The sequence below is a fragment of the Podarcis muralis genome, chromosome 3 (assembly GCF_964188315.1).
Source record: "Podarcis muralis chromosome 3, rPodMur119.hap1.1, whole genome shotgun sequence".
Taxonomy (NCBI): Eukaryota; Metazoa; Chordata; class Lepidosauria; order Squamata; family Lacertidae; genus Podarcis; species Podarcis muralis.
The window spans coordinates 3,298,620-3,316,094 of record NC_135657.1 but is presented as its reverse complement, the minus strand read 5'-3'; the positions used below and the strand labels follow the sequence as shown (position 1 = coordinate 3,316,094).

The window sequence follows — 17,475 nt, the reverse complement described above, 5'->3', positions numbered from 1 at the left end:
AACCCAACTCTACAATTCTGCGACTCTACGATTCTAATCCTTGCTTCCGGAAATCATGCACAAATCATGCACACAGCTATCCCTTGAGAAATCACCCCTTCCCTGATTTTTGTGATAGGGCTCATCAGCTAAAAGCAATGTTCACAAAAATGACTGCATTAGGAGAAAATATGCACAAAAATGAACACAGTGGTACCTCGGATTAAGTACTTAATTTGTTCCGGAGGTCCATTCTTAACCTGAAACTGTTCTTAACCTAATGGGGCCTCCAGCTGCCGCTGCACCACCAGAGCATGATTTATGTTCTCATCCTGAAGCAAAGTTCTTAACCCGAGGTACTATTTCTGGGTTAGCGGAGTCTGTAACCTGAAGCATCTGTAACATGAAACATATCTGACCAGAGGTACCACTGTATTTTAGTGAGAACGGGATTTCAAAATGCTTTGCAAAACGGCTTGCAAAAGTGTGTATATGAGCCAAAATGGTACACAAAATTGTTTAGGAGAATTTTAAAAGACAAAAAAAAGGGGGGGAATTGGTGCAGGCTAATGCAGAAATAGCGGGACACAGGTGGCGCTATGGGTTAAACCACAGAGCCTAGGACTTGTCAATCAGAAGGTTGGCAGTTTGAATCCCTGCAACGGGGTGAGCTCCTGTTGCCCAGTCCCTGCTCCTGCCAACCTAGCAGTTCAAAAGCACGTCAAAGTGCAAGTAGATAAATAGGTACCACTCTGGCGGAAAGATAAATGGCGTTTCCGTACGCTGCTCTGGTTCGCCAGAAGTGGCTTAGTCATGCTGGCCACATGACCCGGTAGCTGTACGCCAGTTCCCTCGGCCAATAAAGCGAGATGAGCGCCGCAACCCCAGAGTTGGTCAGGACTGGACCTAATGGTCAGGGGTCCCTTTACCTTTACTTTTAAAGCAGAAATATTTTCCCAGGCTTACGTGTAGCAAACAAATGGTTAACGAATTCAGGTTGCATGGGAAAAAGGCACACAAACACAGCAGACAATGAAAAATCTATTTCCAAAGAACAGATACTCCTTGCAAGTCACTTAATCTTCCTAGTTAAAGTCCTCAGCTTAAAAGATTTTCTAACAAATGAGACACTCGAAGACGCTGGGCGTGTGGGAAGAATATTCATTAACTAATTGCAATTGCAGGCAATCATTTGTCCTGCCAAGAGATGTTCTTGGAGTCTGCATTTATATAAAACACACACACCTCAAAAAAGTGTTAGTTTGATTCATAGACTCGCAAAATTGTGGAGGGCTAAGGGATCCGCAGGGGTCATCTAGTCCAACCCCCTGCAATGCAGGAATCTCAGCTAAAGCATCCGTGACTGATGGTCACCCAACCTCTGCTTAAAAACCTCCAAGGAAGGAGAGCCCATCACCTTCCAATGGGGTCATTTCCACTGTCCAAAGTTGTTCTTCCTAATGTTTATCTAGATAGCATATTAAAAAGCAGTAATTTGGAAATCCGCCAAAAGCTATGGTTTTCCCAGTCGTGATGTATGGAAGTGAGAGCTGGACCATCAAGAAGGCTGATCTCCGAAGAATGGATGCTTTTGAATTCTGGTGCTGGAGGAGACTCTTGAGAGTCCCATGGACTGCAAGAAGATCAAACCTCTCCATTCTGAAGGAAATCAGCCCTGAGTGCTCACTGGAAGGACAGATCGTGAAGCTGAGGCTCCAAGACTTTGGCCACCTCAGGAGAAGCGAAGACTCCCTGGAAAAGACCCCGATGCTGGGAAAGATGGAGGGCACAAGGAAAATGGGACGACAGAGGATGAGATGGTGGGACAGTGTTCTCGAAGCTACCAGCATGAGTTTGACCAAACTGCGGGAGGCAGTGGAGGACAGGAGTGCCTGGCGTGCTCTGGTCCAGGGGGTCACGAAGAGGCGGACACGACTAAACAACAACAACAACAAAATGTTTCCCTGACACTGTTATTTTACCTCTTTGAGCGTTGATGGGAAAGTCGTCTCTTGCAGGTAGAACTCTGGCACGCACTGGAAGGTGATGGTCAGGATGATGCCCAAGCAGCCCAGGTGGACGCAGGCTGCCCTGTACAGCTCAGAGTTCACAGATTCAGAGCACTCCAGCGTTTCCCCAGAAGCCGTCAACAGCGTCAAGGCGACCACCTGCAAGGGAAGTAAGAGGAAAGGGAGACATGCTTTAGTCTGGGGTCTATCAAGCTATGGAGGGACGCGGGTGGCGCTGTGGGTTAAACCACAGAGCCTAGGACTTGCCGATCAGAAGGTCGGCGGTTTGAATCCCTGTGACAGGGTGAGCTCCCGTTGCTCAGTTCCTTCTCCTGCCAACCTAGCAGTTCGAAAGCACGTCAAAGTGCAAGTAGATAAATAGGTACCGCTCCAGTGGGAAGGTAAACGGTGTTTCTGTGCGCTGCTCTGGTTCGCCAGAAGTGGCTTAGTCATGCTGGCCACATGACCCAGAAGCTGTACGCCGGCTCCCTCGGCCAGTAAAGTGAGGTGAGCGCCGCAACCCCTGAGTCGGCCACAACTGGACCGAATGGTCAGGGGTCCCTTTACCTTTATCAAGCCATGACAGCTTCTATCTCAGGTGATATTTGGGTTCAGCTGCTGGATCGTTTGTGCGCTGGCAGTGTTGGTGAATGGAGTGTTCCAGGCACAACACTGCAGGGGGAGCCTTCATAGTGACACCAACAGGGCACTCCCTGCTGGAGTCGGTTCTCACATTCGATTGCCTGTATTCAGGTCTGGCAGGTGGGGCGCATGGGTGCACATCTGCCTACAGAGATCTTTCCTCATGTCTGAAGGGCCCCCTCTCCATCCATCCCCCACAGCTGAGATTTCGCTTGGAAAAAGTGTTCAGATTCACAGAATCATAGAATTGGAAGGGAGCTCTTGGTATCCTCTAGTCCAGCGGTTCTCAACCTGTGGGTCCCCAGATGTTGTTGGCCTACAACTCCCATCACCCCTGAGCTCTGGCCTTGCTAGCTAGGGGTGATGGAAGTTGTAGTTCAACAACATCTGGGGACCCACAGGTTCAGAAAGGCCAACCCTCTGCAACGCAGGAATCTCAACTAAAGCATCCATGACAGATGGTCTTTCAACCTCTGCTTAAAAACCTCCAAGGAAGGAGAGTCCACAATGGGAGACCATTCAACTGTTTAACAGCTCTTACTCTCATAAGGTTTTTTCCTGGTCTTTAGATGAAATCTCCTTTCTTGTAACTTGAAGCTACTGATTCTATTCTTTCCCTCCAGAGCAGCAGAAAGCAAGCTTGCTCCCTCTTCCATGTGACAGCCATTGAGATATTTGAAAATAGCTATCCTATCACCTCTCAGTCTCCTCTTTTCCTTTTAAAAAAAATCATTTTTATTGATTTTCCAATAAAAAACATCCAATTAAATATCCAATCATAATACTTCAATTTAAAAAAAACTAAAATAAAAAAGATCAAATTATAGTCCAAATTGTACTTATTAATTTCTTGAGCCAGTGTGGTGTAGTGGTTAAGAGCGGTAAATTTGTAATCTGGGGAACCAGGTTCGCTTCCCCGCTCCTCCACATGCAGCTGCTGGGTGACCTTGGGCCAATCACACTTCTCTGAAGTCTCTCAGCCCCACTCACCTCACAAAGTGTTTGTTGTGGGGGAGGAAGGGAAAGGAGAAGGTGAGTCGCTTTGAGACTCCTTCTTGGGGCTCCCCACGGTCTGAATCTCTGATACATATCTCTGCATCTTAGTCCTGTTTCTCAGTCTCCTCTTTTCCAGGCTAAACATTCCCAGCTCCTTCAACCATTCCTCATCAGGCTTGGTTTCCAGACATTTGATCATCTCGGGTTGCCCTCTTCTGCACATTTTCCAGCTTGTCAACATCCTTCTTAAATTGTGGCACCCAGAATTGGACACAGTAAACTTTCTCCATGCTGTGTGTAATTTTATAAACTCCTACCATCTTGCCGCTCACTCGCCTTTTCTTTAAAACGGAAAAGCCCCAAATGCTGCAACCTTTCTGCATTGGCTAAGGTGGCTGCGGATGATACGCTGTGTAGCTCAGCATCTTCTGGGAACCCAAAGCTCATCCCTTTAACTCTCCTCTGAGCTCTTGAGCCTTTGCTCCAGCAGGCGGTGCAAGTGAGCTGACTTTAAGCGCCAGCCTTCGCCCCAACCTCTCTGCACAGCAAATTTCCTCCTGGCTCCTGTTCGCTCTTCCTTCATGGACCGGCTTGGCTGCCAATTGTTTTCTGCTGTCCTGATTGCAGAGTTTGCCTGCTCAAGGTGAAACCGCAGCACTGTCAGTTTGACTGAATTCCTCCTTAACGATGACAACTCCGACTGTGCTTAACCTCGCACAGGGAAGCCGCAGAATGAGAGGAGTGTAGAATTAAGAGCCCCAGAGGGACCTTGAGCAAAGCACCGCTCTGCTGCTCAGCCTTTTCTCCATATAGGTAATTTTGCGAGGTCAAAGAGGTCCGGAGGAGAAAACATGCTCCAGGGAAATCACACGGAAAAGCAATTGAAAGCGGTCTGCCTATCACTCTGCAAAGTTTTGCAGCTGAGGTTTTGTCATTTCCACATCATGCTGTTTGCTAAGATGTTTTGTTTTTTTGTTAAAAAGAGAGAGAGCGGCAGAACTGGTAAGCCAATATCCTCATTCCAGTCGTGGACACTGGGGGCCAAGCTGGTAAGTTTTCTGGAGATACTGTTGGGTGAATAAGCTGAGCATCCTAGTTTTGGAAAACTGAGCGGTAGTACTGCGTCCATTCTTGGAGTTCGACAGTACTAATTGGCCCACTACACTCATGCTCCAGTAGGCCTGATATGGTACACCAGAAACAGGATGTGTCCTTGTTGGGCCAGGCCTTTATTAGGCTGTACTAGGTGTTTCTTTTGGCTCTCTGTCTTTTCCATTTAATTAGTTATTTGTACGCGGGTGGCGCTGTGGGTTAAACCACAGAGCCTAGGACTTGCTAATCAGAAGGTCGGTGGTTCGAATCCCCGCGATGGGGTGAGCTCCCATTGCTCCGTCCCTGCTCCTGCCAACCTAGCAGTTTGAAAGCACGTCAAAGTGCAAGTAGATAAATAGGAACCACTCCAGCGGGAAGGTAAACGGCGTTTCCGTGTGCTGCTCTGGTTCGCCAGAAGCGGCTTAGTCCTGCTGGCCACATGACCCCGAAGCTGTACGCCGGCTCCCTCGGCCAATAAAGCGAGATGAGTGCCGCAACCCCAGAGTCAGCCACGACTGGACCTAACAGTCAGGGGTCCCTTTACCTTTACCTTTACTTCCGCCTAAGAGAGACGTATGCAGTAAATAAGAGAGGCAACCTGGAGATCCGATATTTACAGTAAGCTTTCTGCAGGTGTCCCTTTGCCTGTTTGCACTCAGAGTCAAACTAGGTGGCAAATTCCTTTAACCTTTCTGTGGCAGTGTTTCAGATCACATTTTCTGCTCGCTACGGAGTCCTGTATAACTCAGAGGCTTGCCTATTTTTATTAATACAGCAATGTGACTTTGCCAAGCCTGCTGCACCCATAGGAAGCTGCCTTATGCTGAGCTCCAGCCTCCTGTTCTCACAGTGGCCAACCAGCTGCCTGTATAAAACCCACAATCAGGACCTGAGCACAACAGCAACACTCTCAACCTCCTCTGGTTTCCATCACATGGTATTCAAAAGCATCACTGCCTCTGACTGTGGAGGCAGAACACAGCCATCCTCCTCTTCCTCCAGGAATTTGCATCATCCTTTTTAAGGCCATCCAAGTTGGTGACCACCACTGCCCCTTATGGGAAGGAGTTCCGCAGTTTAGTACATTTAGCATTCAGCTTCATTGGGTGCCCCTGAGTTCTAGTCTTGCAGAGAAAATGTTGTTGTTGTTTAGTCGTTTAGTCGTGTCCGACTCTTCATGACCCCCTGGACCAGAGCACGCCAGGCACTCCTGTCTTCCACTGCCTCCTGCAGTTTGGTCAAACTCATGCTGGTAGCTTCGAGAACACTGTACCACCATCTCGTCCTCTGTTGTCCCCTTCTCCTTGTGCCCTCCATCTTTCCCAACATCAGGGTCTTTTCCAGGGAGTCTTCTCTTCTCATGAGGTGGCCAAAGTCTTGGAGCCTCAGCTTCAGGATCTGTCCTTCCAGTGAGCACTCAGGGCTGATTTCCTTCAGAATGGAGAGGTTTGATCTTCTTGCAGTCCATGGGACTCTCAAGAGTCTCCTCCAGCACCATGATTCAAAAGCATCCATTCTTTGGCGATCAGCCTTCTTGATGGTCCAGCTCTCACTTCCATACATCACTACTGGGAAAACCATGGCTTTAACTATACGGACCTTGAGAAAATGTTACATCCTTATTAATTATAATTCCCACAGATAGCAGGTCATAAGAGAGTCATAGTTACTCCTGCCATTCATTGATTTTCTTTTTTTTATTTCCAAAACCGAAAAAAGAAAAATTACAAACATCAAATTCAGCATCCATATTCATTTTCTAACATAAACCTATTACATAATTAACTAAATTAAAATAGTTCTAATTATTCTAAATGTTTCTTTGCTGTATACAAATACAACACAGTTAGAAATTTTATATTAAAGCTTTTATATTATAAATAATATTTCAAGTTCCCCTATACCCCTCCCCATTGATTTGCTTTGCTTTGACAGATAAGGTGCAACACACTTGTGGCCACATTACAGATTCCTATAACGGCACACATCTTGGTAGCTGCCCAAAAGAGGACGTCTCGGTTATCCTGAATCATCCAGGGAGCGCAGGCTCTTGCCTGTGCCGTCTTAATCCTAGCAAATGCAGCCTAAAGCCCCAGAAAATGGGACCCATTAGAGGCGGATGTGAGACACCAATTACTGCAAATCTATTTGAATCCTGGAGCGCCGAGAAAGCAAGAGACGGAGAGGGGAGGCAGCGACGGTTCTGAGCTTGACTACTTCCTGGGAGAGAGGCCGAGGGCACCAAAGAATCAGAGTTGCTTCGCCGGGATGCTGTTGCCCCAAAGCAACCAAGGGACTCAGAATCGGAGGGTCTCTTGTGCCCGGGTCCTGCTTGCAAGTTTCCCATTGGGGCATCGGCCACTGTGAGAACAGGATGCTGGACTTGATGGGCCCCCTTTGGCCAGATCCACCAGCCAGTCTCTTCTTATTACCTCATTTATGTGATTCAAATCTGTAATAATGCACTTCAGCAAACTCAGGTTTGCAGTGGACAAAAGAACGGGCCGGTTTCCTGGGCAAGGGGGCTTCTCTCTCCCAGTTTGCCAGTGGCCGCCCAGGGAAGCCAGTGACTCTGACGCAGCCTTCCCAACCACCTTGGCTCAGACCCTGTCCTGAAGGTGCAAGGAGGCAGCAGAAGGGACTGGTTCTCTGCTCCAGCCCTGCATTCTTCCTGCACCAGATTTCCCCAACCTGGTGCCCTCCGGGTGTCCAAGCCAGCAGGGCTGTTGTGGAAGAGGTTGTGGAAGGTGTAGAAGGTCAGTCCTGAGAGACAGAGCCTTCAAAGTCTTCTTTTTCCTCCTCCACATTTCACCAGAGCCCAACTTTCTTGTATTCGGAGATGTCGACAGCAGAATGGGATACTGCAATTCAGGTGCATTCCACCCCGAAGGCTGAATTTTAAGTGTGGTGGCTTGGTGTGTTGCCGTTAAGGTGAGTAAAATAAAATCTTAGTTTTCCTCCATATTCAGAGTGAAAAATGTTTCTGAATCCAAGTTGCTGGAAACCAGAGGAGGGGAGAGTTGCTCTTGTGCTCAAATCCTGCTGGGGGGTTTCCATTCAGGCATCTGGTTGGCCACTGCAAGCACAGGATGCTGGACTAGATGGGCCTTTGCCCTAATTCAGCAGGTGCTTCTTGCATGCTTATATGGGGTACAAGAGTTATAGGGCCTCTATAGTTACCGGCGGAATGCACCTGGGACACAGGTGGCGCTGTGGGTTAAACCACAGAGCCTAGGGCTTGCCGATCAGAAGGTCAGCGGTTCGAATCCCTGTGACGGGGTGAGCTCCCGTTGTTCGGTCCCTGCTCCTGCCCACCTAGCAGTTCGAAAGCACGTCAAAGTGCAAGTAGATAAATAGGTACCCTTCTGGTGGGAAGGTAAACGGTGTTTCCGTGCGCTGCTCTGGCTCGCCAGAAGCGGCTTAGTCCTGCTGGCCACATGACCCGGAAGCTGTACGCCGGCTCCCTCGGCCAGCAAAGCGAGATGAGCACCGCAACCCCAGAGTCGGTCACGACTGGACCTAACGGTCAGGGGTCCCTTTACCTTTACTATAGTTACTGTGGCTGAAAGTGGGGCATTTTGGAGGGAGCGCTGCAGCAGCTAGTCCTCATGCACTCAAGGGCCAGTTGCAAAGGAGAAATGCCGGGTTGTGGGGGAAGTGAGGTCCTCGCCCTCTTATTTCTAAGCCCTTTGCAAGATTTCTGGGGTTTCTGTTGGCAACTGCAGATTGACAGCCTCCTCTCCCCATTGCCAAGCCACCAACCCTCCTCTCACGTCTTAGAATTTTCTCCTTTAGTTATTTTATGGACTTGTTTTTGACGGCTGCTCATGAATTTTAACTAATGTCGATTCCCGAACAGCAGAGGCTGCCCTGCCTCTTTTGTCTTCCTATCGATCACCTGCCCCCTTTTATTAGCTTCCTCTCTCCTTCCCCCCTTCTCCTTCCCCCGCCCCCCGCCTATCCGTCATTTCTTATAAGTCACTGGTTTTTTGCAAGGTGTGTGGAATCTATCAATTGCGTTGGAAGCCGGATAATCCATCCCACCGCTGCAAAATCCGAGCCTGGAACAGCCATTCATCTCGCAAAGAGCCTTGGGATGATGGTAATGATATCACAAATAACGAGGAAGTGGGGGAGCTCTGTGTTCCCCCCAAAACACAAAGCCCACAGCTCCCATATAACACCCCCACAAAAAACTATGAGAAGTAGGAGATTGTTAAATACTTCATTCACAGATCAGGTGAATTTTTTTTCTGTGTGTGTGAGAGAGAAGGGGGCTGGGTGGGATTCGTAAATCATTGAGCGTTTCACATTACCTGCCAATCCCTGATAAATCAGTGTCCCTGTGATTGCCTCTTGGAAATAAATGCCAATTAATTTCGTTAGGGTGAGTTGCTGGCATCGTTTTTCTCCTGCAGCTGATGACGCGGATTCAAGTGCACAAAAGCTTATGATGCCATTTTTAAAATAATAATAATTGTGTTTGTCTCCAAGGTGCAGCAAGGTTCTTCCTCAACTTTGCTGGCACGTGTCAATGAGAGCTTGTGTGGTAAAGTGGTTAGTGAGTGTCAGACTAGGACCTGAGAGATCAGGGTTCAAGTTCTCACTAGACCATAAAGACCACTGAGTGACCTTGGAGAGTCGGCCACCTTCCTAGAGAGTCCATTCCACCACTGAACAGCTCTCACCACTAGAAGGTTCTCCCTAAGGTTTTAGCTAGGAACTTCTTTCTTGTAATTTGGAGAGTCAACCACCTCGCGAAGGAGACTGTTCCACTGTCGATCAGCTCTTAATGTCAGAAAGTTATTCCTGATATTGAGTCAGAATCTCCTTTCTCATGACTTGAAGCCATTGGTTTGGGTCCTTCTCTCCAGAGCAAACAAGCTTGTTCCCTCCTCCATGTGAAAGCCCTTGAGATATTTGAAGATAGACATCACCTTGCCGACAAAGGTCCATATAGTTAAAGCTCTGGTTTTCCCAGTAGTGATGTATGGAAGTGAGAGCTGGACCATAAAGAAGGCTGATCGCTGAAGAATGGATGCTTTTGAATTCTGGTGCTGGAGGAGACTCTTGAGAGTCCCATGGACTGCAAGAAGATCAAACCTATCCATTCTGAAGGAAATCAGCCCTGAGTGCTCACTGGAAGGACAGATCCTGAAGCTGAGGCTCCAGTACTTTGGCCACCTCACGAGAAGAGAAGACTCCCTGGAAAAGACCCTGATGTTGGGAAAGATGGAGGGCACAAGGAGAAGGGGATGACGGAGGACGAGATGGTGGGACAGTGTTCTCGAAGCTACCAGCATGAGTTTGACCAAACTGCGGGAGGCAGTGGAAGACAGGAGGGCCTGGCGTGCTCTGGTCCAGGGGGCCACGAAGAGTTGGACACGACTAAACAACAACAACAAATCCTATTTCCTCTCAGTCTCCTCTTTTCCAGGCTAAGCATACCCAGCTTCTTCAACCATTCCTCATCAGGCTTAGTTTCCAGACCCTTGAACATGCTCGCTCCATCTTCCACGTGACAATAGCCCTTCAGATACTTGAAGACAGTTAATCATGTCACCTCTTACATCTTTCTCATGTGTATATAAACCAGTGTGACATTAACGGTTAGAGTGTTGGACCTGGGAGTCCAGGGTTCGAATCCCCACTCAGACCTCACTGGGGGGACTTGGGCCGGTCACTATCTCTGAACCTACCTCACAGGGTTGTTGTGAGGATGAACGAGGGAGAAGGAGAACCATGCACACCACTTTGGACTCCTTGGAAAGAAAGGTGGCATATAAATGTTAAAAGGTAAAGGTAAAGGTACCCCTGCCTGTACGGGCCAGTCTTGCCAGACTCTAGGGTTGTGCGCCCATCTCACTCAAGAGGCCGGGGGCCAGCGCTGTCCGGAGACACTTCCGGGTCATGTGGCCAGCGTGACATCGCTGCTCTGGCGAGCCACAGCCGCACACGGAAACGCCGTTTACCTTCCCGCCAGTAAGCGGTCCCTATTTATCTACTTGCACCCGGGGGTGCTTTCGAACTGCTAGGTTGGCAGGCGCTGGGACCGAACGACGGGAGCGCACCCCGCCGCGGGGATTCGAACCGCCGACCTTTCGATCGGCAAGCCCTAGGTGCTGAGGCTTTTACCCACAGCGCCACCCGCATCCCCACATATAAATGTTACAGATAAACAAATAAAATAGATAATCTGATGGGCAAAGACCCTCCTGGCTTCTAAATCAATAGACGACAGATGGTTGCAAAATAAATGACTACAGTAGCCTTCGTCATCCTGGCACCCTGCAGTTGTCGTGGACTACAACTCCCATCAGCCGTGCTGGTTGTGGCTGATGGGATTTGTAGTCCAAAACGTTCAGAGAGCACTTGGCTATCGGAGGCTGGAAGACAGCCTACTGAGCTGAGCCTAACACAATGTTTGTGGGAGTTTTATCAGTGATTTTTTTGCTCCAAGCAAGTAAATAACTCAGTGGTAACTGCCAGGGGCCAGGAAAGACAATTCTCTCCCCATAATATATCCCCAAAGTTATTGCACCTTTGTGCGCAGCTTAATTGTAAACTGCTTTGGGGGCTGGGCTTGGCTAAACAGTGGGCTATAAATAATCGCATTCTTTGAATTAATAATAATCTCTTTTGCAGGCTTCCTTTCTGCCTCGGTGCTCAGGGGACCTTACAAACTTCCATCATTTCTGAACGTAAGCAGTTGGGTGCCCAGCTGATCTCCATCACCCTGTACCTTTGCCATTCACCTTCCTTCATTTCTGGGGAGCCCTGACTGCTGCTGTGTGAAATATGGGGGCTCCCTCTGCATAGCTTCAGGAAGCGTTTCGCTGTGGGTGCTTGGAGCAAGACAAACGATTTTTAAAATGCCCAATTTTCCTCGGCGTTTCCTGCCACCTTAAATCTAGGGGGAAACTTCTAATGATCTCACCGCCTGTCAAATTGCCATCTGGTTTAGTTCCATTCCTGTTTTCACATCATTGATCTTATAGCAATCCCCCACCTATGTTTTATTATTAAAGCTGGAAGGATACATCTGCCCACAGGACAAATCTGTTTAGGAAAATGTTTTCCTAAACTGGAAGTGACTCCCATACGAGGAAATATTGCGAGGTTTGGGACTGTTCAGTTTAACGAAAAGGCAAGTTAAAGGCGACGTGAGAGAAAGATAGAAGAAAGTTTCTCTCTCTAACATAACACAAGATCTCATGGATATCTGAAAGTCAGAAGATTAAGATAAGAGAAATGGAAGTAAGAACATAAGAATAGCCTGGTGGATGATGCCAATGGCCCATCTAGCCAGTGGCGTAGCGTGGGGGGTGCAGGGGGGGCCGGCCGCACCGGGTGCAACATCTGGGGGTTAGGGTTAGGGGGTGCAAATCCACGGGTTAGGGGGCACAAATTACTTGCCTTGCCCCGGGTGCTGACAACCCACGCTACGCCACTGCATCTAGCCACTAGGGTGGCTCACTCAGTACAGCATGAGACTCAACCTCTGGGTTGCGGGTTCAAGTCCTACGTTGGGCAAAAAGATTCCTGCATTGCAGGGGGTTGGACTAGATGACCCTCGGGGTCCCTTCTAACCAGGGGAGTCTTTAGCATATGCGCTGCCAGGGTGCAAAGATCCACCCAGAGCCCCCAAGTTTGACAAGCGCAGCCGTTGTGAATGACAAGCGCCGCAGCTGGCGCGGCGCATCTTTGGTAAATGAGTGCACAAATTTGAAAGTCCTTTAGTGAAAAAGTAGGTACAGTGGTACCTCGGGTTAAGAACTTAATTCGTTCCGGAGGTCCGTTCTTAACCTGAAACTGTTCTTAACCTGAAGCACCACTTTAGCTAATGGGGCCTCCTGCTGCTGCATGATTTCTGTTCTCATCCTGAAGCAAAGTTCTTAACCCGAGGTACTATTTCTGGGTTAGTGGAGTCTGTAACCTGAAGCATATGTAACCTGAAGCGCCTGTAACCCGAGGTACCACTGTATACATTTCAGTGATACCTAGGTATATATGTACAGTCATACCTCATGTTATGTTTGCTTCACGTTGTGCGTTTTCAGGTTGCGCCCCACGGCGACACAGAAGTACCAGAAAGGGTTACTTCCGGGTTTCGCTGCTCGCACATGCACAGACGCACAAAATGACATTATGCGCATGCACAGAAGTGGCGAATTGCGACCCTCACATGCACAGACACACAGACGCAGGTTGTGTACTTTTCAGGTTGCGAATGGGCCTCCGGAACGGAGGTGAGCTCCTGTTGCTCTGTCCCAGCTCCTGCCAACCTAGCAGTTCGAAAGCACACCAGCACAAGTAGATAAATAGGTACCGCTGCAGCGGGAAGGTAAACGGCATTTCCGTGCACTCTGGTTTCCGTCTTGGTGTCCCGTTGCGCCAGAAGCGGTTTAGTCATGCTGGCCACATGACCCGGAAAGCTGTCTGTGGACAAACGCTGGCTCCCTCGGCCTGAAAGCGATATGAGCACCGCAACCCCATAGTCGCCTTTGACTGGACTTAACCATCCAGTGGTCATTTATCTTTTACTTAGATATGTCTTAGGACATGTGGACTTTTGGTGCTGATGTAGCAGGCTCTCCTTATAAGCGCTCTTTTTTGGAGAATATTAAAGGTAGAGGGTAAAGGGATCCCTGACTGTTAGGTCCAGTCATGGACGACTCTGGGGTTGCGGCGCTCATCTCGCTTTACTGGCCGAGGGAGCCGGCATACAGCTTCCGGGTCATGTGGCCAGCATGATGAAGCTACTTCTGGCGAACCAGAGCAGCGCACGGAAATGCCATTTACCTTCCCGCCAGAGTGGTACCTATTTATCTACTTGCACTTTGACGTGCTTTCGTACTGCTAGGTGGACAGGAGCAGGGACCGAGCAACGGGAGCTCACCCCATGGCGGGGATTCGAACTGCCAACCTTCTGATTGGCAAGTCCTAGGCTCTGTGGTTTAACCCACAGCACCACCCGTGTCCCCTGGTGAATATTAGGACAAAGCTTTTACTCTTCAAGTCCTGCTCAGCAGTGCCATCTCTTTTGTGCTACTTGACAAGTTGCCGTGTGACCTGCTTGCTTGCCAGTCACCTGGACTCCTCCGGCTACAGCCCGTGTGGTTCTTACCTGCGTCGCCAAAATGCCGTGCCTGAGCCCCGTGTTGTGGGTTCCGGTGCCAACGACGCCGGCGGCTGTCACATCCGAAACAGCTCCTAGACTGAAGGTGGGGAAAAGGGGGGAATGTGAGTTGTAGGCAAGAAGGAAGAGGCTTTCTCTATTGTTTATTCCCCAAGGCGGCTGCTGAGACAATGATATTAGCGAACGTGACGTTTGGCACAAAAGGTAATTAATTGCCACCTGCTCCGGCTCCCGAACACGCCAAAATGAAATGAGACACGCATGTCACGGCACATCAAGCCGCAGAACAAACGCATTGATATAGGAAGGCGCCTTGGCTGTTGATCTGCATTTCTGACAATACAGATATTCCTTCGAGGTGTGTGCAGCTTGGTGTGACTGAAATAGCACTCCAGCATGCCCCAAATTTGGGGCACTCCAGCCTGCCCCAACCTGCCTTTTCGACATTTCCCCTCCAACGCGAACCTTTCCTTCCAACTAATAGTTTCACCCAAACTCCAGCAGAACAACAGTCCTGAATTGCAGGGAGCCTGCAATTATTCCGCAGATGGAAGGACAAAAAAAGAGGAGTCAATCCTATTAAGCCCTTCTGTGATTAAAAGGCTCCTTTGGCCCCGATGTCAGGGCATCTGAGCAAATTTGCATGCGATGCTGCGAGCCCGCAGGTCACTCCTCAAAAGAACTCATTTGCCACAAAGGCTTCTGAGTGCCGTCTCGGCTAAAGAGAGGGCATCGGGGGTGAAAGATCCCAGCTGGGTCCTTTGACTCACAGCGGCCTTTGCCAACCCGGTGCCCCCCTAAGCGCTGATATTGGTGGCATTTCAGCACGTGCAAAGTTGTCTTACTTACATGGGCAAAGCCAAGCCGTATTTGCTCAACTCTGTGTTCAAATCAAAGAGAAGGATGCCAGCCTCTGCTGTCACTTGCTTCTTCTCTTTGTCCACCTGCAAGTGATAAGATTGGCTCTTTTATCTGTATCTATATATAATAATGGGATGTGGGTGGCGCTGTGGGTTAAACCACAGTGCCTAGGGCTTGCCGATCAGAAGGTCGGCGGTTCGAATCCCCACGACGGAGTGAGCTCCCGTTGCTCGGTCCCTGCTCCTGCCTACCTAGCAGTTTGAAAGCACGTCAAAGTGCAAGTAGATAAATAGGTACCACTCCGGCGGAAAGGTAAACGACGTTTCCGTGCACTGCTCTGGTTCACCAGATGCGGCTTAGTCCTGCTGGCCACATGACCCGGAAGCTGTACGCCGGCTCCCTCAGCCAATAAAGCGAGATGAGCACCGCAACCCCAGAGTTGGCCACGACTGGACCTAATGGTCAGGGGTCCCTTTACCTTTTTTATATATACAGTATTTTTCACTCTATAGGACGCACCGGACCATAGGATGCACTGGACCACAGGAGGGGAGAATGGGAAAAAAAAATTCTCCCCCTCTCTGCTCAGCATCCCTTCAGCGAAGCGGCAGGAGAAATGGAGCCCCTTCCATTTCTCCTCCCGCTTCGCTGAAGGGGCGCTGCGCAGAGAGGGAAAACTGTGCAGCGCCTCTCCAGCGAAGCGTAAGCTGGAGAGCAAGAGGGATGGGTGTGCACTGACCCCTCTCACTCTCTAGGTTTCAGGCGGCTATCCGCAAGCCTTTGGAGTGCAGCGGGAACTCCTGCTGCGCTCCAAAAGCTTGCGGATAGCTGCCTGAAGCCAACGGAGTGCAGCCTTTGAAGCCTCCGCAGAGCAGCGGGATGAAGGCTGCACAGCACTCCGCCTCGCTGTTCTGGCTTCGGGGGGAGCCTTTGAAGCCTCCGCAGGGCAGCTGGGTGCCTGCACCCCGCTGCCCTGTGGAGGCCTTGCGCAGCTAACCCCAAGCTAGAACAGCGAGATGGAGCGCTGCGCAGCGCTCCTTCTCCCTGTTCTGGCTTTGGGCTTAGCTGCGCAGCCTGCATTCACTCTATAGGATGCACACACATTTCCCCTTAATTTTTGGAGGGGGAAAAGTGCATCCCATAGAGCGAAAAATACGGTAATATTTTGTTCTTTTTACCATATAGGAAGTTACATTTGTTACTCAACAATTATATCCCAATTCAACGCAACTAGTGACTTCCTGCTCACTCAGTGTTGACGTTTATAACCCAAATTGCACATAATTGCGGTTTAAGGTTTGTCTTACTTAATTTCATCCTCTCCCAATATGTCTCCTAATACGTTCTGGAGGTCACCCCATGGATGAGCTCTGCTCCAAGTCATCTCTCTGGCCAGGTACTGTGAGGTGGAATCTGAGCTAGGTGGGCCATGAGAAGGACTCAGAAAGGGAGAATCCTGCTCTCTTACCTTGAGAACCTTGTTCATCCTTCCCATCTCGATCATGTAGTCATCCGTGCAGGCAATGTCTGAGGGGGAATGTCCACCTCCCACCACTTTCACCTTCTTACTCTTCTGCCTGGCCAGATCCAAGATCTGCAGAGAGGACAACCAGGCATTGGTACAGAGGTGACCCCCGAGCTCAAGGAAGTGGAAGCCGTGGTCCTCTGGATGTTGCTGGATCCAACTCTCAACAGCCCCAGCCAGAATGGCCAATGGTTAAGGATGATGGGAGTTGGAGTCTTGAGGGTCACAGGTTCCACATCCATACCCTGAGGCCTTGAGGTGCACTGATATTCCACTCCACCTTTCCATTTCCCATCCCCTCCATGATCTCTGAAGGCTCACCCTTCACATGGCGCCCTCCAGATGTTTCGAACTCAACTCCAACAAGTCCAGCCAGCATATATAGATGTAGAATTGAACAGGGGGCAGGAAGATGGGGACCAGGCTAGCATGAGTTGGCCCCACCCACCATGGGCCTCCCACTTTCTGCTGTACCAGCCCCCACTGGCAAAGCCACTTCCGAGCTGGAGAGGAGGTGGGGTTGCGGGCTTCACGCCCCCTCCATGTGTGTGGGGGCTGGCCTCAGCCTCCGCCTGATTGAAAGAATCCCTGACCGCATCATCCCCTGGCCAGCCAATCGGCTGGCCTGGAGGGCGTGGCCTGCGCTATTTAGCACTGGCACGGCCAGGGATCTCCCTCTTTTGACCGCTTCAGCTGCTCCGGTTCCCACCCTCCCGCCCGTTAGGTTTTTCTTTCCGACATTGCTATGGACCTTGGCTGGTCGCCGTTGAGGGGCCTGGTAGGAATTTTTTCCACTTGGCAAATTGGCTCCAGCCACTTGGTTTTTCGCCTACCTCGTAGCAAATGGCCACAAGTTCCTCGGCATTGGCGGTTAGGCATTGGTAAGGGTATTGTTATGCAGATGAGAGGGGGGAGGAAGCGCCATCAACTGCCCCACATATTGAAGGGTATTCTGGTAAAGGATTCCAGGGGGCGTGGCCCTGTCTGAAGCCTAGGGAGGTGAGGGCCTAAGCCACGCCCCCTATCAGTGACCCCGAAAGAGTTCCTAGTTGATGTGCATCAGCAGGGCTCCCCCTACTGGTGGTTAACCCTTCCCGGACTTCAAGCGGATGGGCTGAAGTTGGATATAGTCGGTTAGGACCAATGCCTAAGCCAATACCGCTCATCACCTGTAACCAATAAAGTTGTGGCCTTATTTAGCCCATTAACCTAAATAATTGTGTCATGTGTCT

General features: G+C 49.8%; 1 protein-coding gene across 1 annotated transcript in view; it reads right to left on the bottom strand.

Moving 5' to 3' along the window:
* Positions 1 to 17,475, bottom strand: part of LOC114594945 (L-gulonolactone oxidase) — a 45,614-nt gene that overhangs the window by 25,152 nt on the left and 2,987 nt on the right. The window contains exons 3-6 of the mRNA XM_028725250.2: positions 16,187 to 16,312; positions 14,707 to 14,801; positions 13,846 to 13,936; positions 1,962 to 2,147 (exon numbers count right to left, since the gene is read on the bottom strand). Coding sequence (XP_028581083.2) covers positions 1,962 to 2,147; positions 13,846 to 13,936; positions 14,707 to 14,801; positions 16,187 to 16,312 — 498 coding nt within the window. The remainder of the gene's footprint in view (positions 1 to 1,961; positions 2,148 to 13,845; positions 13,937 to 14,706; positions 14,802 to 16,186; positions 16,313 to 17,475) is intronic.